The sequence below is a fragment of the Kryptolebias marmoratus genome, linkage group LG13 (genome assembly GCF_001649575.2).
Source record: "Kryptolebias marmoratus isolate JLee-2015 linkage group LG13, ASM164957v2, whole genome shotgun sequence".
Classification (NCBI taxonomy): domain Eukaryota; kingdom Metazoa; phylum Chordata; class Actinopteri; order Cyprinodontiformes; family Rivulidae; genus Kryptolebias; species Kryptolebias marmoratus.
In genome coordinates this window covers 2,033,082-2,061,066 of record NC_051442.1, presented here as the reverse complement: position 1 = coordinate 2,061,066, position 27,985 = coordinate 2,033,082, and the positions used below count along the sequence as shown (strand labels likewise).

General features: G+C 38.4%; 1 protein-coding gene across 1 annotated transcript; it reads right to left on the bottom strand.

Moving 5' to 3' along the window:
• Positions 1–527: 527 nt before the first annotated feature.
• Positions 528–26,491, bottom strand: klf5l (Kruppel-like factor 5 like). The gene is made up of 4 exons (XM_017429204.3): positions 26,174–26,491; positions 11,998–12,931; positions 10,467–10,526; positions 528–4,071 (listed from the first exon to the last, which is right to left on the bottom strand). The coding sequence occupies exons 1-4, from the start codon at positions 26,354–26,356 to the stop codon at positions 3,893–3,895; spliced, it is 1,356 nt and encodes a 451-aa protein (XP_017284693.1). The 5' UTR covers positions 26,357–26,491; the 3' UTR covers positions 528–3,892.
• Between the last annotated feature and the right edge of the window lie 1,494 nt (positions 26,492–27,985).

Below are 27,985 nucleotides of genomic sequence, written 5' to 3'. Positions count from 1 at the left end.
AGGCGCAAAATTTGGCGTAGTAGTAGCTGAGAATCCTCCCCAACACGTCCTCTGAGTGCTACAGTTTGCACAAAACTGCTTAAAAGTTTGGCAAGAACTACAGGAGTCAACATTGTCTGTTAGCAAAATACCTCATGAACCACTGGATGGATTTTAATGAAATTCTCAAAAAGTCATCATTGGATAAACATTTACAACTAATTACCATTTGGGTTCAACATGGCTGCCACATCAAACACTAAACTGACTATAAGTCAATCTGTTCTACAGATAATGAGTTAAAATTTGATGTGGTCGTAGCTGAGAGTAATCCAAGCACTAACAGATCATGTGAGATCTTTCAATATTAAGTGCAATTATATTAATTTCACGATTTGACAGAAAAGAGTAAAACTGTAATTTTTAATTTAAAACTCTGGCCTGAAAGGAAGAGGGCGATATGTTTTCTGTTAGGCCTTTAACTTTATAATATTTAACTCAGACTGCAGCTTTTTGTGACACAAGTTGTAACAAAAGACAGCTTCAAGAATGTTTTGAGAATATATTTTTTAATTATTTCATTGCAACAGGATTGCTGCACAAGCAAGAAAAAAACAAACAATTGTTCTTAATAATTTGAACATTAACAATTTGATAATTCTTATGCGCACACATTAAGTATCAAAACAAATTAAACACGCTCTCACGTGCAACCGATCTAAAATCCCATCAGTTAAAAAAAAAGAAAAAAAATATTAATATTACAACAGTAAATAAAGCACATATTTACAGAGTCTTCTGCTGAAAGTAAAACTACAGATATGTACACAGTGGGTGGTCAGCGCTCCCTCTTTGAGAGAGGCAGGAGAACTTGCTTCCTTGGTGACAAAACAAAAAAAATAATAAAATGGAACAATCATATCGTTGAAATAACAGGAGGTGTTTCACTTAAATCAACATGACAAAAAGACTCGGGCCGAGCAGCACTTCATGCTTTTTAGACCTCCATGGTGGTGCCTCGTCTCAAAGCAAACAGGATCCGGTTCAGTGGTGTGGTGTAGTGTGTGTGTGTGTGTGTGTGTGTGTGTGTGTGTGTGTGAGAGACACAAACGAGCACAGTCATCATGAAGACTAAACCCAGTCACATTCAGTAGAGGGCTGCAAGTCTATTTTTTTTCCATATAAAGTAAAAGAAATGACTGTTTTCTCTGCTTCCACTGAGCAGCATCTTCTACCAGCCTGTAGCTGAGGATGAAGCACTGATTTCACACAGATGCTCACTTCCTGAAGTCAAGCAGAAGATCAGTGACGATGTGCTAACACTTGATGATTTTTGGGTCAGCTAAAATCAGAGGAGCACTTTTACATCATCTGCTGAAAGAAACCACCTCTTAGTAATCCTTGATTGCAATGATCTTTGAGCATTTCTACTTGTTTTTGCACAGCTACACCACTGAACAAATTACAGTGACCATAAAAAAACCAACCACAGGCTTTTAAAAGTGTTCACTGACTGCCACACTGACAATCTGTCATAGATGAGTAAATATCTGTCCAGTAAGAGACAGACCTTTTTAAGCTTTTCAGTTGTGTTTCACCACAGAGAAGAGGATTAAAAATAAAGAAGAAATAAGCTAAAAAAATCAGAATAAAATGCTTCAGAAGGATAATTCAGGTTTAAGAAACTTAAAGAATAAGACTCCTGTAGGTGGTGTGTTTCAGCAGGTGTACAACTTGTCTGATGAAATTAAAACAGAATTAAAGGTTGCAAAAAAGAAATAAATCAGCTGATCTGCTGTGGGCTTTGTAAAGCAGAAATGAAGATGTTTGCACCTCCACACACCTTTACTCAAAACTAAAAAAGCATTAGCCTTGAGTCATCAGATTTAGGTGAAATCTTCCAGTAATTAGAAGCTGAAACTGCTATTAAATGATATCTACACACCCTCGGAGCAAAAGCTTGCAGCCTAAAAATGTCCTAAAAACAGAAAAAAAGCTGCAAGAACAAAGGATGACAAAATCGTGGTTGTGTCTTTGCAAAAGCTTCAACATCCTGATCACTCTTAGAGAGATTACTTTGGCCTAATCTCATTTACGCCCCTTTGGTCCTGTTTATTGGGGAAAAGAGTGGTCATTAAACCAAAGCATTGGGTTCCACTGGATGAGTAGATGACCGTTAATTCATCAGAGGGAAAAACAAAACAGGAACCTACTCTATCTGCAGGAAAAAGGAAAGGAAGAATAGGACCAAGTGGGAGACTAAAAATAAACTATGACTGCAACACGTTTACAAAGTCCAAGAGGTTTATGAGAAACAATCTCATTAAACCTAAAGACTAGAAGCACTCAGAGAGCACAAACCACCAAGGCCAAAGGGTCATTTAAAAAAAATAAATAAATAAAAAAGGATCCGTATATTGATCTGGATCACCACCAAAATTTATGCACTTGTTTTTTTCTGACATCCCCATTTCCTGAAGATTTCATCAAAATCTGTCCATTAGTTTTTAAGTAATCCTGTGAACAAACAGACAAACCAACCATTACTATCAAAAACACAACCTCTTTGGTGGAGGTATTAATGTGAGAGCAAGTGAGGATGTTAAAAATACTATTTTTGTGAATTTAGGTTTTTACATTGAGGTTTAAACCAGTCATTGCTTCTGAAAGGTGGTGAGCATTAGTTTCTCACGTCTCAAACTGCTTAAAACTCAAGATTATGTTGATTATTAATGATTACACAAGATTAAATTGGAATAAATCAGAATATCCAATAAAAAATAAAACAGTAGGTCTGTAGCTGATCAGAGAGTGTAGCTTTATTAAAAAGCCTCATTTTCAAAGTGGTTTTAGGACTTTTGCTAAATACTGAGCTTCTGTCTCTTCCTCACCTTCTCATGACTGATAAAAGTCTTTTTCAGACTCTTCAAAAATGCAAAAGCTTTAACTAACAGTCCTGAACTCACGTGAATCTAAACCTGCTGAGTGGGATTTACATTAAACCGACCGGGAACATAAACCCGACTACGTAACACACCCATCGACCCGTTAATATCCTTCTTCTGAAGTATTAAACAAAGAAAGGAGATTTCAAAGAAAAGAAAGGGGGGAAAAATGCAGCACTGAAGAGGGAAAAAAAAAAAGAAGCAAACTTCAAATTGTCGTCAATGAAACATGGTCGCCGTGGCAACGATTCCTGTCAGGGATACAAACATTGGCAACCTGCTCCAGCTCGACAGGAAATACCTGCGCTGAAAACGGGCACCATGACAGGACGATTAACCCTTTCATGGAGGGGTTCCTGATCACGTCTGTTGATTTATTTCCTGTTTTTTATTTATTTATCTTTTAAAAAGGCCAGATTGTATCACAAGGAAGTTAAAACACTAAATATTACTTATGCTAACATTCAGTGAAAATAAAAATTGTCAAGTATAAAATTCAATACATTCGTTATATTCTTAAAAACACACAAACACACACCTATAAACAAGTATTTATACAGGCAGGACAGAGGGGACCGTTTCTGCCTCTCGTTGAAAGTTCAAACCTCAAAATGTAAGGAGATGGTGATGAATAGAAGACAGTCAGGTTCTTGTTTGATAAAGTAGAAAAAAAAAAGGTTTTCCAAGATTATTCAGGAGTCCCAAGTCCATCCTACAACACAACAGTTTGTCTGATGGCGTTAATCTTTGCAGCTGCAAATTCATGTTGAGAGTGTTAATGTGTTACCAATATATGACCAATTTTAATCAGTTCATCTCAGTAATTAGGAGGTTAGATTAAACACTAAAAACATCTGTATTTGTTGGTCATTTCTCAAAAATAAAATGGATGCACGCCTGGATGCGGAGCAGAGGTTTGATTTTGGGTTGTGTGTGTGTGACTGCTTGGGTTTGCGTGTACGTCTGTGTTAGTTCTGGTGGCGCTTCATGTGCAGGGCCAGGTGGTCCGAGCGCGAGAAGCAGCGGCTGCAGGCGACGCACTTGAAGGGTTTGGCTCCGGTGTGCTTCCGGTAGTGCCTGGTGAGCTCGTCGGATCGGGCGAAACGCCAGTTGCAGTTATCCCACGTACAGTGGTACGGCTTTTCACCTGAAACACCGAAAAGAAGAGCTTTGAGTCGTCAGCAAAGAGAAGGATGTTTACTTAGAATGAAGCTTTTAGTTTTAATTACTTTTTTAAAGTTTACTTCCTGTTTAAAGAAAAAAAATCTGTAGGCGGGTTTTTTTTCCTGGTACTTTGATACTTAAAAATATTAAAACAACATCTTGTATCTGTGGAAAACACTTTACTCTTGTGTGAATTCTCATGTAACTGCTGCAGAAGTGCCTTTCATGAGAAAATGCTGAACTGAATGGAAACTGCTGATCTAGAAGCTCTACCAGTTAAACAAAGACACAAACAGTACAGATTCTTTTAAGGGAAGGGAAACTGACAAATTTCAGAAAACAAAACAATGAAAACCCTCATGTAACATGTAAAACAAAGATTTAAAACAATACTTGTCTAACTGTTGTGATAGCTCTTTGTACCTGTAATGTTTATTCTACGAAATAAGACAAGTCCCACTGGTTTTACAACAATATGGCAGAAATGAGCACGAAGGTATGATGACAAAAGAAACTGTGAAATGAATTCAAAGCAGAGCGGAAAAACAAGCCGAGTAAATCTAACGCGACAGTTATCGAACTCCACCCAAACGCTGACATTTCTTTGCTGTGATACATGCTATTGCCAAATAGTGAGCTAATCATCAACAAAGAGGAAAAAAAAAATGAATTGGCTGGCGTGCACACAACAGTTGAAAAACAAGTCGTTTTTCACAACCAAGATGGAAATTTATGGAATCGATGAGAAGCATGAGGACAAACACCTTAAGAAGGAGATAAAACAGAACTGAACTTTGGCTCTTTCCTGAGCTCAAAATGAAAGAGTACAAAGAACATATTAAGCCCGGTTTGTTGATTTTCTTTAAAGGAGTTCTTCTCCGTGTTTAATGTCACGTCTAAGATTTGATATCAACCAATGTCAAGTTTTGCTGTTGGGTCATTAAGTGCTCATTACCAGCATGGACCCTGTTACTGCTGATTAGATAGCCTCAACTACTGACCATTAATCATGTGGTGACAGCTTTTAGCACAGCGACGAGGTCCAAAGAGCAAACGGGGGTTTATGAGGCGACAACAAGCCCTGCAGAGGTTAAAACAAACTGCATGCCGTTCTATAGTGTGATCGAGAGGACAGTTTGATCCAAAACTTTAAATTATAAGGGTGCACCTACGTTGCGGTTTTAGGGTCACTGTTTGTTGCAACTGGAAAAGGAAACAAATGCTATTTTTGTTGTCATATTCCCACTTAAACAAATAATAATCCTCCCAGAAGCAGAGACAGAAAAACAAAACACTCTTGCAGTTCTCATTTTTCAATGGTGACCTGGTTGTGGAGCGAATTAACTTTTAACCTCAATAAAAGGTTAAAAACCACAACAAAACTCATTATATTGTCCTATTCATTCAGTTTGAAGGGTAACTAGAGTACTGCAGGGAATATGTTAAAAAAAAAAGTTAATACGGACCCAAACATTTCCTGATGTGAAAATGCAAAAAAAAAAAAAAAAAAACTCCTCACTTCTCAGCTAGCTGAGCAGTAATGTGCTGCAGGTGGCAAACTAACGGTGGAAAAGGAAGCTTTATATCAAATACACAAACGGCTTGCCGTAGATGTTATTACAAACCAAACAATTTATAACCCATTTGGCTTTTCCAGACAGCCTAAGCTAAAAATTCAAACTAATATAAGATAAACTTTTCCACAGAAAGAAACGACCTCTGAACCTGCTTTTCTTGTTTTGTTTTGCTTTTTTTTCGTGGCGGTAAAATGTGTGCCTGAATGTAGGTGAGCTGTGATCCCCTGTGTACCCGTCACTGATGTTTGTATTGTGATGGTTTTAAGTCTACATGTACTGTTACACTTATTTCCCAAAACATCCCATCCTGTGGAGCTGCCACTTTAAAGAAATATGATTGTGTTTGTTTATAAGCAAAAAAATATGCTAAAAATCCACACCTAAACTCCACATTGCATGTTCACTTGTACTCCGACGTTCACTTTGAACAATAACCTTTTCCTAGAAGGGACCCTGACATGTGCGTGGATTTGGAGTACAAATATCTCCATATGAAAAGGTTGAGCGCTCAACCCACAGGTGTGTTTGGTTTAGCTTTCTTTAGCTGTGCTGTTGAGGTCAAAAAGCACAGTTGTCTCTCTCAGACCATTATCCCTGAAAGCTAGCAAACAGTCCAGTGAAATATGACACATATGTGCACAGAACAAACACACTCGACTGCTGCGTGTTCCTCAACAAGCTGCCGAAAGGAAGGGCAGGTGAAAAGTGAAATGCACACATGCTTTAAGGTAGAGATTTATTGTATCATCTATTACGATTTTCCATAACTAAAAAAATTAACATTTCCCAGAAACATCAGAACAATTACAGGTATTAGAGCTGAAAAGACTTTAAAGATGTTTGTCAGCAGCTGTTTGATCAGGTGGGTGATTAAAAAAGAAAAAATGCTCAAACTACAGTATTATTTCCCTCTTTCAAACACGGTAATGAGTCCACGGGCTGCGACCACATCATAAAACATAATGGATGAACACACAATGTCACCCACACAATCACAACAAAACACTCATCAGAAAAGTACAACCAAAGAGCATCAATCACTCCAAACAAAAAAGCTTTTGTACAGCCTGGTGAACTTTATATGGGAGATAAATATTGACTCTCTGAGACACTTTAAGTCTCTCTGACACCTTGAAACTCCTGCATGAGAAATTAATGGATTTTGTAAACTAAAAGTTGCAGTAAGATAAAAAAACCCACACTTTTTTAGCAACTTTAATCCTATTTTCTACTTCAAAGTGTGTAAGCCATGTATGACTACGCAGAGGCTGATGTAATAACATCTTTTTACAACCATCTCAGCCTGCTTTTACGGAGTCAAAGAGCAAACACTTTCAGGCTCTCCAGGACGCCCATAAACTCTTTGTGGACCTTTCAGCTTTATCAGCGAAGTTCGTGTTTGTGAAGAGGGCTGGAGGGTTCCCTAATCGGGCTGATAGCATTCTTTAAGCTCAAACACACACACACACACTCTACAATAACTAAAGTCAAAGTGAAGAGCTGAAGTTGTGGCCATGGTCAAGGTTGTCCACCTCCAACTATCAGAAAGGGCAGCTTGCAGTGATAATGATGCAGTTCTACACGTCTCAGGTGCTTCGATGCACCAAAGCTTTCGGAAACACGATACTTTTACTATCAAAACAGTTGGGTTGTAGTAAAATGAATCAGAGTACGGCACTGTGAAGTTTCTGATTCCACAGCTTAACTAATATTTACATTAGTAAAAGAAATACTAAGGGAAAATATCTGTTACAATTTAAGCGAACAAAATGGATTATGATTATCTCAAAAGATAAGTTTGGTATTTTTATGATTAATAATTAACAGGAACACAAATACGCAGATTTAGTTTGATGGAGAGCAAAGAAGGAGACTTGATTGCTGAGCAGTTCCAGGATTAAGATCCAACTTTGAATGAATTGTATCAAAATACATTTCTGGTTTGATTCCCGGCAGCATCTCACTCCCAAACTCCCTCATATTCTCCTCTTTCTCTGCTTGGAAAGACAAAACAAAACATTTTCATGGACAACTAGATTTAAGGTCTGCTTTTTGCTAATTACAGGTCTGGATTTAAACATATAGTAAATATAGAGGGGATTCCTGCATCTTCAGAAAGTCTTGATGGAGAAGGTGAGATGCTGCACCCTGAAGTATCTTAAACTGTAATGCATTTAAAAACCTACAAGTTAAAAACATTAGACACCAGATTAAAGGGCATTTCTAACCCAAGAAGTACAGTTAATCACCTTGATGGGCTGTCATCAACTCAGGTAAGATAAGCAACTCTAACCTCTCCTCACCAGACTGACTCAAAGGTTCCTGATTTGTTTGTCTAATCTACTGAAAACATGAAAAAACTATTATGGAAAACAGGAGTCCACGAGTAAATGTAGGACAGAGGAAGAAAAAAAGTGTTTTTCCAAATGGCTGATGCCACTGAGTTTTTGTTAATTTTTATTTATGGCCCATATGTATTTCTCCTTAATAATAACTACTCTGTGGTCTACAGTGAGCCCAAAGTTTAGGTTTACAGCTCAACCTTTCTCTACTTATGAGTCACCAACCGAACCCAAAGCAAGATTCGACCGGCCCGGTTTGACCGGACTGTCAGCAAAGCCTCACAATAAGCTGACCATGTTATTAACACTGAAGTCTGCTATTTAGTGCATTTGTATGGCTTGGACTTTCTTTCCTTAAACAAAAAAATATTCTAAAGCCTCGACCTGCTTCTTTTGTCTCACATGAATCCGTTTTATCTCTCGTGTCAAATGAGGCAGTTAAACTTAGGTCTGCATACCTGTATCATTTTGTTTACAATGCTCATTACAGATTTTAAAGTCTATTTGTCTTGCTGCTGCATCCTGCTGCTTTACCAGACCGAGTTCCCCACCGAGACCCATAAAACTTGCTGCTATCACTTTATGAGAGATCTGTTTCGTTCATTCACTCGTGTGTTTTCGCACTGGAGGAGCTGCGCGGCTTTTATCGCATGAGTAAATCTCCAAAATACAGGTTGAGCCGAGGCCGCTGGGAATCCACAGGTTTCATCTTACAGAAAGGGAAACAAACGAAACCAGCCTGCCCCCATTCTGCGAACCCCTCACCTTCTACACTGGAAAAAAAAAGAAAAAGGAACTGGTTTGGTCTTCATTTAATAGTGCGTCTTCCCCTTTTTTTATCCTCTTTTCTTCACCTTACCCTCCTCCCTCCCTTCTTTGTTCTCCCTCTCTTGGGAAGCTGTGCAGACAAGTACGAGCATGTAAAAATGTGGCGCAGAAAAAACAAAAACATTAAAGGAAACTTAGATTGCTTGCATGTCTTTCTCCTTTTAATTGTGTTCTTCTTCATCTCTATTATCGTTACAGGGCGTATCGAAACTGGCAATGTGACAAACATGCAATAAATGAATAAATAAGCTTAAAGCAGCTAAACTCTCAGCATAGCAGTTCCTGCCTGACTGAATGACAGTTTGAATCCGTGAACTAGAAAATCTGGACAGCAGGAGAGAGCATATAGATATGACTGATATGAAATCATGAGTTAAAGAAGGGCTGGACGATATGACCAAAAATCAATATCACAATGTTTATTATATCACGATATACATCCTGGCATTTTTAAATCCACCTTTAAGATCTGAATTAATGTTTAGTTCAATACTATAACCTAATATAGGGGTGAGCCATGACTCACGTGACCTTTGACCCTCATTCTCTCACTGGGACAAATAAATAAATAAAAGAAGAAAACCAACAAAACTAACAACTACCTTCTCATATGGTCCAACAGCAGGAGTCACATTTAATCAGTCCAGTTTTGGAACAAAAACTGACAAAACAGCAAGACAGCGGAGCCAAACACACAAAACCAAATGAATCTGTTCTCTTCTTTAGACAGAATACAAACATGTGAGATGTACACCCAATACCACAACTTTTTGGATATTCAAACTCTAGTGAAAACAGCCAAATTTGAAGGAACAGTGAATCTGTCAGGGATTTTTCCCCCTCCTGCAAAAACAAAACCACCACAACTTGAAATTTTCCCATCATTGTTTCTGCCACCATAGTTTATTTTGGAAAAGATTTTAAAGTGGAAACTATGGTTACAGCTCAGCTTTACTGACAATCTACATACATCCCCCAAATACTGAAAGAAAAACTGAATAATAACCAGACAGATTTGTAGAGTGATTTTGCTTAAAATGCACGTCTCTGATCAGGACTGTAATAAATGACCAGATTAGAACAGCAGCTCATGTTACACAGAACACAGTCATTAAAGACTTTTTATTTAAAATAAATACAGCATATTGTCTCCTGGGGTTTTCAGGAGGGGAGTGAAGCATGATGCATTTGAAGTTGTACTCCGAGTGAATTGGATGCAAAAGTTATAAAATTGCAGTTAAAATACTTGACATTTAATATGTATATTTGAAATATTGCTGAGCCCGAAGTTAAAGAAAGTTTTCTCTTATTTAAAACAACAAAAAGTACTTTGAAGGTTCAGTTTTATTGACAGATTGGATGTTTTTTTGCTTGTGTGAATTAGGATTTTGTACATGCATCTAATTCACAAAGCTTTTAACTGTAGTATTATCCAAACCGTGTGTCAGGGACTCTAAAATGTAGTCAAAATAAAAAAAAGGGTTCTTTTTTTTTTTGAAAGATTTGTCTCTAAATTATAATGGAAAAAAAGTAGGTGGAGCTAATGTCACAGAAAGATTCCCTTCCTGACACAGATGAATCTTTTTTTATTTCTTTTAAATCTCATCTTATTGAGGATTGAGTTTTCTTACCTGTGTGTGTCCTTTGGTGTGCCTTCAGGTGCGAGCTCTTTGTGTAAACCTTGGTGCAGCCTGTGAGGAAGGCAGAGAGAGATTAGGAAGCAGGCGGAGAGCAGAAACATGCGTACAGCACACCTGGGCTGCATCTCTCTGATCCGTGTCTCATTTTCAAGCCAAATGATTGAAAACGACTCCAAAACCTCTGACCTGCAGACTATCATGTTCAATAAAATGGCCCATTTCAGATTCATTATTAAAAAGGGGGTTAACTTGGAAATTATATTGCAACCTTGAATGACTTTGTTTGCTTATTTGTAAAAAATCTTAAGAAATACCTAATCCCTTAAAGCTTAAAACTTTAGATATTTATATCATTTTATTTAAATATCTAAAGGGCTGTCAGTACTTGAAAGAATACAGATCACCCAAAATAGTTTTATTGTAAACTTTTAAACAAAGTTTTAGTGCAATCTTTTACTGAATAAAATGTGCATTAGGGTTTAATCTCAGTTTCTAACGCACCAAATTGTTGCTCAATATCTGTTAAACCGACTGAGTTATAACTACTTTTGAGTGTTTTTAAGACTGGTTGACTGCAGCAGCTGAAGGTTTGACTGAAGCAGCTCTCAGTCTGTTGTTCAAATGACTTTTAGGTTAAATATTGCAGCAACCATAACGCTGATCGTATTTAGATGATGTAGCAGAAAACGTGGAGTTTTGCTGGCGATCAAAGGCCAAAATCTGCTCCAAAACATCCAGTGTGCTCGTGTGTTGGTTCTGCAGGCGATGTTTGGTTTGAAGCATCCTAGTGCCTCATAATGACCCCAGTGAAAAGACATTAAAAAAGAAAACTGTCTGAGGCCATTTTGGTTCCCCAAGAGGAGAATTATTTTATTATTAGTTTTCTGTTTTTCTGCCCAGCTTGCCATTAAATGTTGTGACTTATTGACTTCACAAACGGATAAAAGGTATTTAAAAAAACATTATATTCTAAGACGGCCATTGTATTCACAGGTTAACTTGTCTTCAAAACAGGGGTAGACCGAACTTGAAGCAAAGTTTCTCTGGGACAGTGTGACATTGACAATATATTTATGTATTTCATTTATTTTTTGAGGACGGTAACTTGCCCAAAAGCAGACAGGAACCCTTGATAAACAATGTCCTACAGACCATGTGTCAAACTGGAAGATTAACAAACCCCAAAACTAAAAGGTAAGTCTTTTCTTGTTAGGAAAATGGTCCAGAAAAAGTGCAGCGTGCATCACTTCCTGTCTCAGCTGTGTGTATGCGATGTGTTTACTCAGTGAGGGATGAACAAGGTGTTCAGATGTTATGAACAAAAACTCCTTTTCCTTCCATCTGTTGCGGCAGTTAGCAATAACACAAAACAAAAAAGCGTGAGTGTGCTGCTCAGGATGCTAGAGGTGACCAGTGTATATATTGTCTGGTCACTGTATTCATTTTTAACATCTGTTCTGTGATGGTTCTGTAAGAATACATGAACCGTTACATCCCTGACCAGCACCGGCAGACTGCTCACCTGTGTAGTTACAGAAGTGGATCCTCCTCTTCTCCAGCTCCGGGTTATTCCGCCTGTTATATTTGGGCCCAGTCAGGACCCCCTGGCCATGTGTCATCAGGAGGGCATGAGGAGACAATCCGGTCACTTTCATCCCTTCCAGACGCTGCTGGTACGGAGGTGGAGGCTGCGGCTGCGATGCGAGGTTGAGCAGCTTTGCCTGGCTGTCTGGGCTCCCAGGCTGGGAGTTCGGCGGTGATGGCGGCAGGCTGTGGGGCGCTGTGTGCTGCGACGCGCTGTTTGGTGGGACTTGGTAGTAGCCGTTGTGCTGCTGCGGCTGCAGCTGGTGCTCCACCATCATGTAGCTGCCGTTGGTCGTTGGCAGAGTGCCGCTGCCGAGGTTCAGCATGGTTCTGCCGCTGGTGGAGCCCTGCGCTGATGGGCTGGTGTGTGACATGGTCATTGTGAGGTCGGAGCTGGTGATGGGCATGTGGTAGACCTGCGGCTGAGGAGGCGGGGGCCCAATGTGGAGCTCTGTGTCCAAACTTGGCTGCTGCGGTGCTCCCGCGGTGATGCTTCGTTCTTCGCCGCTCAGGTCTGGTTTTATGAAAACACTGTTCACCACAGGCGGCACACTGAAGACTGAGGTGAAGTCTGGCAGGGCCTGGGTGGTGGCGGGGATGGAACAGGGCACCTCCAGTCCAGGTTCTGTCTTGATCTGCTGTGGCGTGAGGGTCTGGTTGGTGTTGGGCCTGTAGAGGCCTGTGCGGAGGTGAGTTGTGTTGGGGAGGATGAGGTTGATGTTGAAAGTGTAAGGAGCAACAGGTTTTTCCTCGGAGAAGTACTCGTCGACAACAGAAGCACTCTCTCGTCTGCACTTCTTGTCAGTGTTAGTGGAGGGGGTTAGGAGGGGGTTGCTGACCTGGGGGAGGTATTTGTCCAACTCTAGGTGAGCCTGAAAAAAAACAAAAATGAGAGAATAAAGTTTAATTCCCCCAGAATGATGAAACTCAAAGAAACACAAAATAAAAAAATCCATTAGGATGCAGAGTTCCAATCTAATCTTTGGAGCTCATCAATGCGGACGTAAATGATTCTGAAAGGATTAAAAATGTCCAACATTGATTACAGTGATATATTTAAAAGTAGAAATTCCATAAGTGAAACTAAATGTTTATTACTGCATTATAAAATGCCCTGGATGACTGAGCATCTACAGCTGCATATCCTTTGATGTTATGTCACCATTTAAGATGTTAGAAACTTGTAGAACACCAAATGATCAAGTTTGGGACTAAAACAGAATCAGTCAAAGCAGCAGCAACTGTTCGGTGTTAAAGACGATGCTCACAGTTGGCGAAAAGAAGCTGTAACAAAATTTAGTCTTCATCTATTCATAAATAGATGATGAGACATAAAAATAAACAAAAAATAAATAAAACATTAAATAAAAGGCAATTTCTTTTACAGAAACTGAAGCAAGAGCTTCCTCTCACATCCTCTCCATCATCATCATCACCACCCTCCACATTCCTGTTTCCCAATTGAGCCTGCTTTCCTGACAAACAGCCAAGAGGAGGATTAGGAGCAGGCAGCCGAGGAGAGAAATCACCTGCAGTTCACTTCTCGGTTCCCTCCGGGGGGCGGGGGGACTGCCATGTGTTTCACATATTCTGTGTTTCAGAAGCATTTATCTGAACCGCTGCAGACAATTCATGGTGAGGAACTCCTAACCCTTTTTCAAATGAACTAATAATACTGGACAGACTCACTTTAATCTCATCTCTGTGCGCCTGAAAATATTCAGCTTATTCCGTTTATCGAACTAAAAGTGTTTCCCACTAAGATGCAGGAAGAGACATGTTGGAAATTTCCTCTTATTTATTTTAGGATAAAACAAAGATGCAGTAAAGCTACAGCTACTGCAAAGCTTTGTGAAGAACCTTTAGAATTCATGTGATGTCACTAAGCTTCTAATTTCTGGCAAACAAATGATTTACTCATCACATCTTTTACCATAAACTATAAATTTAGATCCATGCAAATCATGGCAAATGATTTGTTTTCTGTATTTGTTTTAATTCTCAGCTCTTTTCTTTAACTTCACGCAGGAATACACTGGGTTATTCAAGTGGAACCGAGCAGCTGAATCTGTGTTGAATACAAAAGAAACATTTCCAAGCTGCAGGACTGGACACGCTTGGCGCAGAGGAACATGAACGGCTGGTATTTTCCTGTGTTTAAGTTGAAAGCATTATCTGATCTTCATCCCTAATTAACTCATGTGTGCATCAGTGTGTTTGTGTGTGTGCCATTCAGAGTCTATGAGGCAGGAAGGGACTCCTTCAGAGGTGCACAAGCTGTTAAGTAAAGCGTATGTGCAGCAAATACCCCCCACACAAAGAATGCATGAATCAATACGCTGCATATCCACGCTTTTCACGCACAATAACGTACTCCACGACATCCGAGCTGCAAACATACTCAGACAGGTGGTACAATCCCTCCATGGGTGTGGCTGACTTGATGCTTAAAGACAAGTGGTGAGAAAAAAGAAAAAGGCCTCAGCCAAACCAAAACAAAGGCTGAAGGCAAGAGAAAGACACGGAGGAACCTGAACACTGGTGGGTAAAAATAGACCTGCAAAAACAAATCTGATCCTTGAAATGTCAAACACACAGAAAGGACGACGAGAGGGAGGGGAGGCCAGAGATCAGCGCAGGAAAAAAAAAAAAAAGCATGTGAAAGACAAACGTGCGCCCTTCATTACGAAACTGATACTGACTGTGAATGAGGGCAGCACAAATCTGGTACCTGCACAGAATATCTGCAAACTTGTCTGAATTATAGACATTTTTGTGTTTGCTAAGGTTGCTTAACTGTGGTGGCCATCTTAAATTTGGACTGACTTCAAACGTAATTAATTGTAGATGTATATCCAATGACTACTTTCAGAGTTTCATTGAAATTTATCCACTGGTGTGCAAGATATTTTGCTAATAGCACAGGCACTCATGATTTCCTGACTTGCATGGTGTCGAGCAAAAACTACTTGATCGCGTTGTAGAGAGCAAGTTAATTCTTCTAAAAGAAACTTTTAAGCACCGTTTCAGAAATTTTCCTGCCTTCCATATCTGATTTCTGCAGAGTTCGAAGCCAATAATTAGTTCATATCCGTGAACTTTCTGAACTTCACCTCCAGAAAGGAAATTGAGAATTTTAGCTCGTAACTGAGCCGTTTGGGACAAATGAATATAATGAGGTGCTGATGTGTTTGAGTCCAGCAGTTAAATATTCAGCACAAATGAGCAGAGAGGGCTCGTTTTATTGCAGTTATTCTCCCTCTCACACACTCACACACACACACTCTGTGTTGATAAGCTGCAGATAGATTTTCATACACAAACCTTAGAGTTGATGCTTTGTTGTCTAACCTGAAATAAAGGTGTGTTTACTGAAAATTATTTGCCTTTCAACCACTTTTCTCTGACATTCTTCACCAAAGACCTCAATAAAAACCTATTTATCTGTAAACAAAGACTCTACATCTGGCACATGGTCTTGTTAGGCCAGAAAAACCCGTACTGAAGAAAGCAGCGAGTCAGTTTGCGCGTCGAGCAGCCTTTTTTGCATATTTCCGTACACGTTTACCTGTTTTTACATTTGTCCACATGTGAATCCTTCAGTATCTGGCCTGCAGGCTCAGAGGAGATGTGTATCATTCGTCACAGGTGAACTCACACTGACAGAGCAATCTGAGTGCCCGGTGAGAAGAAAGCCTCCAGTATTTACTGAGTGGGGGAAAAAAAATGAAAACAAAAACAGGCTCTCTGTCTCTGTCCGTCTGTCTTTTAGGATGAGACAGGACCAGGTTCTGTGGCTCTGAAGGTGCTGGCAGCAGCAACCTTCGGGTGTCCTTGGCATCTTTTTTAACAGCCATCACACATTTAAAACAAAAAACAACTAAACCAAACCAATGAGGTCATTTTGAACTTTTAAGTTACTAACTTTGGAGCCTTGCAAGCTCCTCATTGGCAAAAACAACTTTCTTATAAACACATAAATCATTTAAAACGAGTCTCTCCAGAACATAAACACCTTCTGTTTCTTTTTTCCCCTGCAGGTATTAAAACATCAAGTCTTTACCTTCTGAGGCACATAAATGTTCAACAGAAACTTCAAATGCTTAAGGGAAATCCTTTCTCTTGCATAATATGGTCCCTTAAATACTTTTTGTTAAAGTGCCGTGTTAGTATGAGTCGGATTCATTAAACAAGCAGCACGGCAACCTGAAAGGAAGCTGGTTGATGAACTACAAGCGAGAATGTTTCTATTGTTTCATGTGGCCAAGATGGAGAATATCTTTGGGCGCTAAGTCAGTTAATAATTAGAGAAATGTACAACAGCCCTGCTATGAATCTTTCTTCCTGATAACAGTCTCTTATCGGCTGGGCTCGGGTTTATGGGATAGAGTGGGAGTTTCCACGCTTCCGCCGGATTTCATGGCCATCCTTGGAGAATCTCTGCAGAGAATTGCTACGAAATTAAAACGGCAAAGATTACTTTCTCCAAATGGAAATGTATTTATGTCTGAAATGATCCCTCATAGATTTCCAGTGACGGCATGAAAACCAGCTAGTGGAAACTCTAATCCACTACAACCATTTAATTTACTTTCAAATACTAATTTCCACTGAACTCACTGCCACTCGAACCAGCATACCAGAGAAAAAGGTGGCATTTATCCAGAAGTATAAAATTAATTAAAGCTGTTTTTGTCACAATCTTTATCAAACAGCAAATCTGTCTTTATGCCATTTTTCTTTATGGATTTGAGGAATGCAGAGGAGCTGTGGTTGTTTGCCTTCAGATCTCCATAAACATAAGAAACAAACTCTAAAAAAGGACCATTTCTGTGCCGGGGCCACCTGGTCTGCTCGGAGCAGAAATGATGTCAGGGTCATCAGAGCTAAAACAAAACCTTTGAGACTTTGCTGCACTTTTATGAAGAGCGATAGGAAAACCTGTTTTGTTTCCAAGGAATGTGACAAAGACAAACTTTTACCTGGCTTGAAACTGAAAAAGCGTTGCAAAGAGAAAAGATTTAAAAGATTTCATTCATTACAAGAACAAAAGTTAACTGATGTCTGTGTGATTAATTATGAAACTCATAAAACGGCTGAAACAAAACTTGTCTGAATCAAATTAAACTTTCAACTCAGCTGAAATGAAGACTTTAAATTACTGAAAGTATTTCATAAATGGCCAAATTTATATACAAAAATTCTAAAAACAGTTACATGTATTTTATATATGCAATTGTTCAGAATTGCAACTGGAAGGACAAACTTTTAGTGGCATTTTGAATTCATGCAAAGCTGTAATCATGGATTAATGAACATCTAACCTTTTGTTATTTTCTTTTAATCACAAACCATGCATCTAATAATATCTAAACCTAACACGATTCTTTTTTCGACTGACTCCAGCCAAGTATAACTAACTCGGAACCCCACCATTCAGGTCTCTCTGAGCATTTCTGAACATGTTATAGCAGTCTTATCATTTTTATAGCAGCAAATGTTGATCTTTTACAATTAAAAAAGAGGAATGTGGATATGTAGTACTTTGGAGGCTTAAAAAGCACACACATTATCTTCCCTTTATTCCTAATTACTGTCTGAAGTGATATTTAAAGAGATTATTTAATAAAATAAACTGCAATATGTTTACAGTCCGATTGCAAAAGAGAAAAACAAAAAGCCATTAAATTCAAACGATAAAAAGATCCTTATCAGTGGAATTTAGCAGTGGGGCTTACAGTGTGAGAAAGCTGCACAGATCTGTCATCTGTAATTACATGTTTGGAGACAGTAAAGACTCCGAGCCTCACCACAAAATGATTTCACCTTTTGTTTTTGCACAGAGCAGTTCTGACCGTATTTCCAGACAAGTGCAGAGTAAACAGGCAGTCGGAGAGATCCGAGCTGCTGCAGGAGACCAGTTTGCACACTTAAGCCTTTAGGAAACAGGGGGACTGTCTGCGGGCAGAATCTGTTGTCTGGTGGAGAGAAACACGGCCGGGCATGACAAGAACCGACCAAATGCATGAACCAAACGATAAGACGCCACTGGTCTCCTCGTCAAATAACACCAATTTGATTCAGAATAGGTTAAAAACTAGCATTTCTTAAAGGAATATATCGCCTGACATGCCTAAGTTTTAAGGATGAGATCTGTTAATGCTTCGAGTACATGTTGAGGATGACTCTCAGCTACTACCACACCAACCATTCAGATCAATATCTGTAAAATTAATAGAGTTACAGCTATTTTTGTGTTTCTACGTTTGATTAGCAGTGGGGGCTATCTTAAATTGGGTAAATACAGAAAAGTAATCAGTTGTAGATTTACATTAAATGATTTCTTTCTGAAAGTTTCATCAAAAGTCATCTAATGATTCATGAGATATTTTATTAACAGACAGGAAATGACATTATTGCCCACCTTTCATGGTGGTGAATGATAATTAAATGTTTGACTTAACTTACATGCAAGCTCATACTGGACTAATTAAAACTGTTTTTTTTAGTTGTTTTGATATAAAATATAGATTTGGATGCAATAACAACAAGAGTAGCAAGAAAAAAAGTTGTTTTAAACAAAACCAGGAGGGGCTATTTATACCATTCATATTTTAATAACAGACAATAGTTACTTTCCTTGATAACTGAAAAAGAAAAACGTTTCCTCACACACACACACTTCCCCCTCAGACTTCGCTGTGGGGACACCGTCGAGCTGATAGACACTTGCTCAGATGCAAATCAGCTGCATGTGTTGTCCTGAAAGTCAAATCATTAGTCAAACCACAGCCATCATGTCAAACCTCACCTCCACAAGAAAAAAACAAACAAAACAAAAAAAAGAAACCATGTCTGTTGGCAGCAGGCTGCCTGGAAAACAGGTCTGAACACAATGTTAACAAACACACACACACAAATGGATGACTGAATGGAAGAAAACACCAGTTTGGTTACATCCATGACAACAGAAGAACTCAAACATGTCCGATAAAATCCCAAGTAGTGAAAAAAAAAAAAAAAGTTGGAAGCATATCTTAAATATTGATCTTCAGAAGGCCCGACCGGAGATGGGTTCTCGATCCGAGCACTGTAAAGTTATTCTGTAACTTATCCTGTCGCCAACACTCAGTCTTACAGGAAACCCACCCTGACTCATCGACACAAGAAGCTGAACAAGTTTCACTCTCACCCCATTTTCACAGAAAATGGGAATTCTCTAGTTTTGAAATCTGTCATTTAAAATACAAAAATTTGCCCAATTTAACAGACAAAAAAGCATCTTAAACAACAACTTTCTTGGTAACTTCAATTAACCAAAGTATATTTCTGTGTTCCAGAAAATAAACACTATCCTTCAGTTAAATAAAATCAGAGTTTTGTCTGTTTTCATCTATAACCTACAAACAGATTTGCACTGACAGGGCAGCGGTACTCTGGTGGTCGGCGCTGCGGTCTCGTAATCCGGAGGCTGCCGGTTCTAATCCAGGTTGTGTCAGGAAGAGCATCTGGAGTTAAACTACTGGCAAAGCTATTCTACGAGTTTGTCGGCTGATCCTGCAGAAGGGAGGAGCCGAAAAATTAAAAACGGATTTGCGCTGGCTCTTAAAAATAAGGACCAGTTGGCACCCCTACTTTGGCTGCATCTAATGCATAGAAATACCCCAAAATCAAAACCATAAAGATCTTTGAATAGAAAACTGCACAAAATGTCATTTAAGCATGAACTTAAAGTATTTAAAGTGACAGTTTATTAATTTTCGAAGTGATTTAATCAATAGTTTATCGTCTGTAACAAGGAGCACGAAGAAAGAAGCAAAAGTCTTCATCCAGGTTAGGCTAACGAATAGCTAAACAAGGACACACTTTTTTGTTGTTAAAGTTGTTTTTCAGGTTTATAAAATAACTCAAAAACATGCTGGTATGAAAGAGCTTATATTTTCCCTGAAACTGTTCAGGTTGTAGATGTTTGAACACTCGTTTGGCCGGTTATTAGCCTAACCAGGACAGACTTTTGACCTTTTCTCCATATTCTGTGTTCCATGTCTGATAAGGAACTAACTACTGATAACGTTACTTAAAAATGACTCAACTATCCCTTTAAGGTATGTGGAGAAGGCAGGTATTAGCAGTGATATGCAGACTTGCATACATTGATGACACTAATGAATTCAACCAGATGCTTTACAACATCTGGTGACGCTTGCAGCTGCTACTGGCTCCAGAGGCCACGGGTTGTTTTAAAGAAGATTATTGCCCATTTTCAGAAATGTGCTTGCCTTTTTCTGTCACAGAACCTGGCAACAACGGCAAGCAGGCTTTGCCTCCATTTTTATTCTTCTTGTTCTGCACTTTCAAAGACACATTATCTATGATTTGAGGAAAATGAATATTCAGTATTTGGAGGAGAGCAGAAACGGCAGCAGCATAGATGGTCATAATATCACTCCTCTCTGTAACGTGTCAGTGGAAATAAAAACATTATTCTGCCTGAAAACTCATGGAACGATGAATTAAACTGACAGAACCGGCGTTACAGAACGTTCTCTACATGGATGGACGGAAACGTCCAGGAGAATTACTGAAATTCCTCAACTGAAAATAGGTTACAGAAGGAATTTTTTGTAACTTTATGAAGATTCCTTGGTGTTTTTGTTTAGTGTTGCTACATTCTTGCAATAACTCAGAAGTTTTTAAAGTCATAGTGGATTTTTCTTTGCAAAGCATCATATTTTTATGTTTAGTATTATTCAATTTCACATGAAGATTCATTTTCATAATAATAAATGCAACTATTGATTTAATTGATAATTTTTCACTTTATTTTAAGTCATGCCATTATATTACAAGCCTTAATGAAACACCTATAATCTGAGAAACTAATAATTTCTCTTGTCTGGATGCCTTTTAGCTCGTGCAATGAGCTCTGGCTTTGTCTTTCTTTTCAAGTGTACTAAATTGGGTGGGGTTGAAAAATTGTAAAGATATTTTTTTGGGGGGTTTTAACGGCTCTAACTGACAACTTCTGGTTTCAAGTCCAACAACCTGCCTCCTGAGCTCTGAGGTCTGCCCTCCATGGCTTGAAACCAAAAATGCCCCCAGCAATGCTGGGATATTTAACTTTATGGTTAAACCCATCATTGTTGACAGATGCACACTGAAAAATAAACCAGAAAAGAAAATGAGGCATTTTCACAGAACCAACAAAAAAACGAGGCAAATCGAATTACTTCCACATATTTGTGCTATTTTACAGAATCATATAACAAAATTCAGCTTAGTCTGAAACAGTTTGCTGTTAGATTTTTTCAATTTAACTTTGTTTACATGAAAATCAGCCATAAAAAGTAAAAATCTATTCAGTTCCTTTAAAAACATTGTTCTATAATACTAAAGCACATTTACTCTTTTTGTCCTTTTAACCTTTAGCTACAATTTTGTCAATTACAGCTTTTAGCTATGTTTATTTTAATATATTTTTAGCTGATGCTTTGCTAATTTTAGCTTTGAGCTGATGTTTTGCTAATTTGAGCTTTTAGCTACTATTTTTCCAGTTTTAGCTTTAAGTTAGGATTTTTCTAGTTTTAGGTTTCAGATATTATTTTGCCAATTTTGGCTTCATTTTGCTTTTTTGTTAAACTTAATTAAGTTAATTAATTCTTCAATGAATTTCAGCATTCACATTGGATTATATTTTTTTAAAGTTTGGATTGTTTTTAGATTTCTCTGCAAGAAATTAGAAATAACTACTATTTAAATTTATTTTAATTAAGTAGAAAAGTGATTTAATTGTAAACTTTTACAAACCTTTATGTGTCGCTGCAAGTCTTAAGTTGCGTTCTGCAGATTTTAGGGTTTTATTTTGATCCATTGTATTTTTAGTGCACTCAGTCGATGTTTTTCATAACAGCAGCTGAAATGAATTCCACGATCTCATTAGCTCTAACTAAATATTTGCTTTAGAAAAGGACAGAAACCACAACAGAGCCGAGATGGGTTTTCTTTCAGCAGATGACTTCCATGATGTCAAACTGCACTGAAAATAAACCATAACTGAAAACTATAACGTCAGTTTTAGGTAAAAGTGAAGGATTGATTGAAATGATAAAAAATACAACTGTTTGTGTAGCAACATGAACTAAAACTCTATGATTTAAACATATTTTTTACAAGACTTGGTCTAAAAACTGTCAAACTGCTTAATAAGACGGCGCCTTCAGTGCCGAGCTGACTGGCCCAACTTTCTCATGATCTGGGCCTCCGTGGCTCCGTCTCGCCTCGGGGAGGCTTAGAGCGATGCGGGCCCTGCTCAGACAGGTTGAGCAACATGTGGGTGTCACGACACCGCTGAGTTAAGCACTCTTTAAAAACACCAACAGAATTACACAAAGACTTGTCTGAGTGGAGAAAAGAAAGTGAAAAAAAAAAAAAAAAAAACAGGACGGGGGAGAGCTTTTGTTTTCTTTCCTTGAACTTTCTGTTTGGTTCTGAATCAGACGAAGAAAAAAAAACAAAAAAACTTTAAATCGTGTTTTTGTTTCTTTCACCTGAACAGAAAACAATCCGAGTTTGAGGAACAGACTGCATGAATAAAGAGCACACAAGGTGAACCTTCTGAAGCTGCCGCTCACAAAAATTTGCCTGAGGGGTTACTATTTCACTTAACCAGACTTCTCTGTACTTGACGTAATGCTTTGCATAAAACCGAGCGTTGCATGTTGCTGCAGTAAGAAACAAGCAAAGACAAAAATGGATTTTTGTTATTTCCCCTCCAGCAAAACTTTAGAGTGACCAAAAATCGTCTCAAAGTTAGCATCCACAGCTGGACTCGTAAACAGTTTTGTAACAAACTTTATGAAGGTCCAGATTCTGTCTTATGATGTCTGAGTGAATAATTGACGGGGGAAAAACTGCACTGCTCTGCGTGGGTTCAGGTATTCGTTGTGATTCATGGAATCCCATAATCACACAAACCAGTTAAAGCTATAAAACTGTTCCTGTTTATGACTGTCACAGAGTCACACGTTCATCTGCACAGAGATAACCAGAGAGGGCTGTTTTTAAGTCGAGAAGATAACCGAGTCCATGTTTTAACATTAAGGCTTCGACTTTTTCTTGGACTGAAAACTTAAAGATTAGTCACCTTTTTCGCAGTAAGTAAACAGAATAAGTTTTCAGAGTCAGAGGAAAAAAGGGAAATACTTAAAAATTGTTTCGTATTGTGAAAAATTTGCTGAAAAGGAAGAAAACTGAACAGAATTGAAGAAAAAAATGAAAGTTGGAGTCGTTTTCTTTAATCCTTCAAAATAATACGCCCTGGAGCACATGATATTGTGCAATCTGTTTGCCCTTGAAGTATGTGTTGGGGATAACTCTCAGCTACAACCACACTAAATCTAAGCTCAACATCAGAAAACTGAGCTGTAGACATTTTTGTCTCTGTTAAGGTCAATTGGCTCAGGCAGCCATCTTTAAAACTTCAAAGGTTCATCAGTTGTCAATGTACATCCAATGATTACTTTGAGTTTCCCCAAAATCTGTCCAGTAATTGAAGAAATATTTTGCTAACAGACAGACAACCGAACAGACAGGTGTTATTGATGATTATGACTGTCTGTGTTAATAAAATGGTCACTTAGAGACATTTTCTGCTTCACAATGATCCCTATTCAAATGGATAAATGTAAACATGTTGATCTGCTTCTTCACACAAAATGCTCTAAAAACAAAAACTTGGTTCAAAACACCTCCAGGCAGTGACTACATCCAGACCTGTCCATTAACAACACTTAAAGAGCTTCATGTAGGTTAAACATGTCACAACGAGGATTATAAACATAATAAAAACCACCAACAATCAGCACATCTTTAAACGTGTCAAAGAAACCGCCGGTTCTGCATGGCTGCTCACCTGGGACCACTTTTAGCATTAGGTGTCTGGATTTGCCACCTGCTCACCAAATACTTGGCAGGAGACCAAAGTCAGCAACACAAAGAGGTTCGGTTTCAGTTTGCAGCATGTTGTGATCACGCAGAGCCTTTGTGCAGCCATGTAACTTTAATAAAGCTGTGTGTCTCTGCTGTCATCAGTTGTTTATGTTTACCACTGAAGCCAAAATGCTTCCAGTCCCGTCTGTGTTATCTGTCTGTTCGCGGTCCTCTGCTGCAACCAACCATGAGTTTTACTTCCTGAAATGTTCACCCATCAGGCACTTTGACAGACAGCTGGAAAAATAGCGATCCACAATTCAATCCTGCTTCCAAGAGGCGATCAAACCCAGTGACTGGTCTTCAACGGTGCGGGCCCCTGGGCTACAGCGATTTTTAAGGCCCATTTAACGCATACAAATTACTGATTATATGCACATTAATTTCAAGGTTTTTAGTCACTCAAAACAGAGTTGCTCTTAGCTTTAATGTAATATCTAAAGTCTGAAGCGCTAAGAAACTGTAAACATACTATCTGAAAAAGTGAGTCTGCTCTGCCACAGTTTACTTTAATTAGTCACTGCTGTACAGATCACAAGCGGACCTGAACTGTTTCTCTGAAAAATAATAGGTTGTCTGACAGAAATTACATCCATAAATAAATAAATAGGACTGCATGGACCTTAAGATGAAATTACAGAAAACAGCAACACTGCATGAGTCTTCTGCATAAGCATACTTACAAATATTTATCCAAGATTAAAGTCATTTAGTGAAAATAGTAGAACTGTACTGACTTTAAAACTTAAAGAAATCTGAAGAAAATTAAACAGAAAGCCAACAAAAAAAGTAAACTAGTTATTAAAATCAACATCAGTGATGTGGGTTTCACTCTATTGGAAATACGTAAAATTAGGCGTTTGGAAACGTCCATTTGTTAAAACCAATAATACTACTTTGGGGGCCCTTTAAACCTTGGGGCCTGGGGTTAAAGTCCCTGTAAGCCCTTTGGGAAGGTCCAGCTTTTGGTCGTCAGGTTGGTGATCAAACATCAAGAAAACAACCTTCAAAGTGCATGATGTGTGTTTAGCTTCCCTCTCAGTTTGTACAACAGTTAGGGTGAGTAAAAGTAAATTTATGTTTAGATTAATTATCTTTATCACTTCCTGAAAAAACTGTTTGAGCAATGATTTGCTGCATGGCCTTTTCTGCACCCATAAATGATTGTTTGAATTGTAGCAAAGCCATTTGTGCACCAATAAATGTCCTCTAACTCAGCAGTCCTTTTTTGCATCACAGTCCAGTTTTGTAGAATTTTCCCACAGACTAGAGAGGAAAAAGATTTTATCTGGCAACATTTGTTTTTTATTCATTTTTGCTAGTGTTAGCTTAGTTTGTTAGCACACCTAGCTGTGGGAATGTATTTCAGCTGTGGGGTGCTGTGAGCATCATGACCCAATGTTAATCTGCTCACAGTTTTTGTAGATTTTAAGTTAAAAAAATAACAGAAACAATAACTGGTGCTGGTTTATATCCCAGAATGATTAAACTCAATTAATATCACAACATTACTGGAATTTAAACATGTGCAGCACATATGAAATTTGTTTTTATTTCTTTTCTGCATAATTAAAAAAAAAAATATATATATACATGTATTTGGTCCATCCAGGTGTGCTGCAGCACCCTCCACATCCCTACTTCCCACAGCCCTGCTACTAGCTGTAACTGAATGAAAGGCAGGAAAAAGGTGGAATTTTTCAGAATAAAAAACCCTGCAAGTGTATAAATAGAATTAAAAAATATAGATTTTATTTTAGCAAAACTATCCTTTCTGTGTGGCCTGGTACGCAATGATCTATGGACCAGCATAGGTCCTTGGACCAGTGATTGGGGACCCTTTGGTCGAATTATTTAAATCTTAAATAAAGAACTCTGTTGCAATCTTATTTTTCTTTTATTACGTGTCAAAAAAAGCAAGTTTATGTCATTTGTTTTGCACTAGTTTCAGCTTACAGATGCTTTCTAACCTGGCAGGTGTCAGTTTAGGACTTTAACCCGCCTTTACAGGTGAGCTGCTCAGGTAATTAAGCTCAGACTGAACTACGTTCCGACCTGAACCAAATAAACATATAAAAAGTCAAAAAGAAAAGCCAATAAAGGGCCCAGAAATGCCCGGAAATCACCTGAAGCCCGGCCGCAGTCAGCGTGTTGGCGGAGATCCGCACCCCGGGTTTCACGTCCTCAAACACGGACGTGTCCTCAGCTCCGTCCGCCGCCGACATCCTGACAGGTTTGAGCTGCGTGAAAACCGCCCTTTCTTCTGTCACATGCGGCGGATTCATGGCCAGTCCGACACCCGCTGCCATTAGGATCAAATTTAAACTTGTATCTTCCCGAGAATCTGTTTTTTTTTTATCTGCACAGGCCTGAATAATTACTGACTTTAACTGAGTTCTGAGGCAGCTGAAGGCGTCGGTGTAATCCACAACCCTCCTGATAATTCTAACCTCTCAGGTGAGGTTTACCTGAGCTTTACCTGGAGGACAGGGCTTACACACAGCCAATCACAGCGCGGCAGAACGGTCCAATCACCTGCAGGAAGGCGGGGACAGAGAAATAATCCTCAAATCATCCACTTGACATTTATAAAATATAGATCTGACATTAATGAAATTGTGATGTCTTTGATGCCTACTTTTATAGTTTTTATGTGTTTAATTTTTGCATAATTATTAAGAATCCTCATGAAACAAAAGGTCTAAAACAGTCGAGTTCTGCTGTGTAAAGTAAAAAACTGTTGTGTTTAATGGAAGGCAGGCAAAGAAAAGCAGCTGGGAAATGTGAGGAGTTGAAATGTCTGTTTTAATAAAATCATATAAAGTTTAACTTGTAATCCTATCAAAGATTAAAGGCCTAGCAGTCCTTGAATGAATGCATATCACCTGCTGCCTCTTTTGCCAGACTTTTAGACAAAGATCATCTTATATTGAGAAATGTTCTGCACAATGTGATGGTGAGCTGTTTGCAGAGAGTGTTGAAGATGACCCTCAGTGACTACCACATCCTACTTTTAGCAGCCTATCAGTAAAATTGACTGTTATAGCTATCTATCTGTGGAAATTGCTGCACTACAAGTACAACAACAAACACCAAACTGAATCATTGTCAGTGATATCTGCAACACTAAGACTGTTAGTTCATTACAAAACACTGAATAAACAACATGAGGGAAGAAAAGATTTTATTTCCAATCATAAAGACATAGCTGAATGTTGATTTCTGTGCAAAGAAGTTTTTTAAGTTTTCTATTTGACCGGGTCTACATTAAACTCACGGAAAAACAGAAAACATTATTTTAGCTTGCAGTTAAAAAGTAAAATATCCAGTTTTGTGGTTTTTTCCTGGGATGATCCACTCTTGACGGAGCCAAAAGACAAAAAAGGAAGCTTAGAGAAGCTTTGATCTTTTATCTTCTGAAAAGGATAATTTACTCAAAACCTTTCAAAATGAACTTTTTTATTATTATTTGAATTACTGTTGGTTTAATGTAAGCTGGTACATCCTGTTACTCTGAAGTAAAATGAAATTAAAGGCCTAACAGGTCTTGAATGAATGCATATCGCCTGCAGCCTTTTATGCCCGAGTTTAAAACTAAGAGAAATAAAGAAGATGTAGATCTTAGGGGCAAACACTGAAATGAACATTACACACAATCCCATGCACGCTCAGAGTATGTGTGATGAATGACTCTCAGCTACCACCACACAGATTTTTGCACAGTATCTGTAAAATTAACTGAGTTTTTGTGTTTGCTAATGTTAATGAGCAAAACTTTTTGAGAGTTTTATTAAATTCTGTTTCCTGGTTCATGAAATGATTTGCGAACAGTCTAAAAAAATAAACGCAAACACACACACACACACACAGACACTGACTCCACCTTCGACGGAGGGTGATAATTTAGCAAAAAGACATAACAAAATAAAATAAAAAGA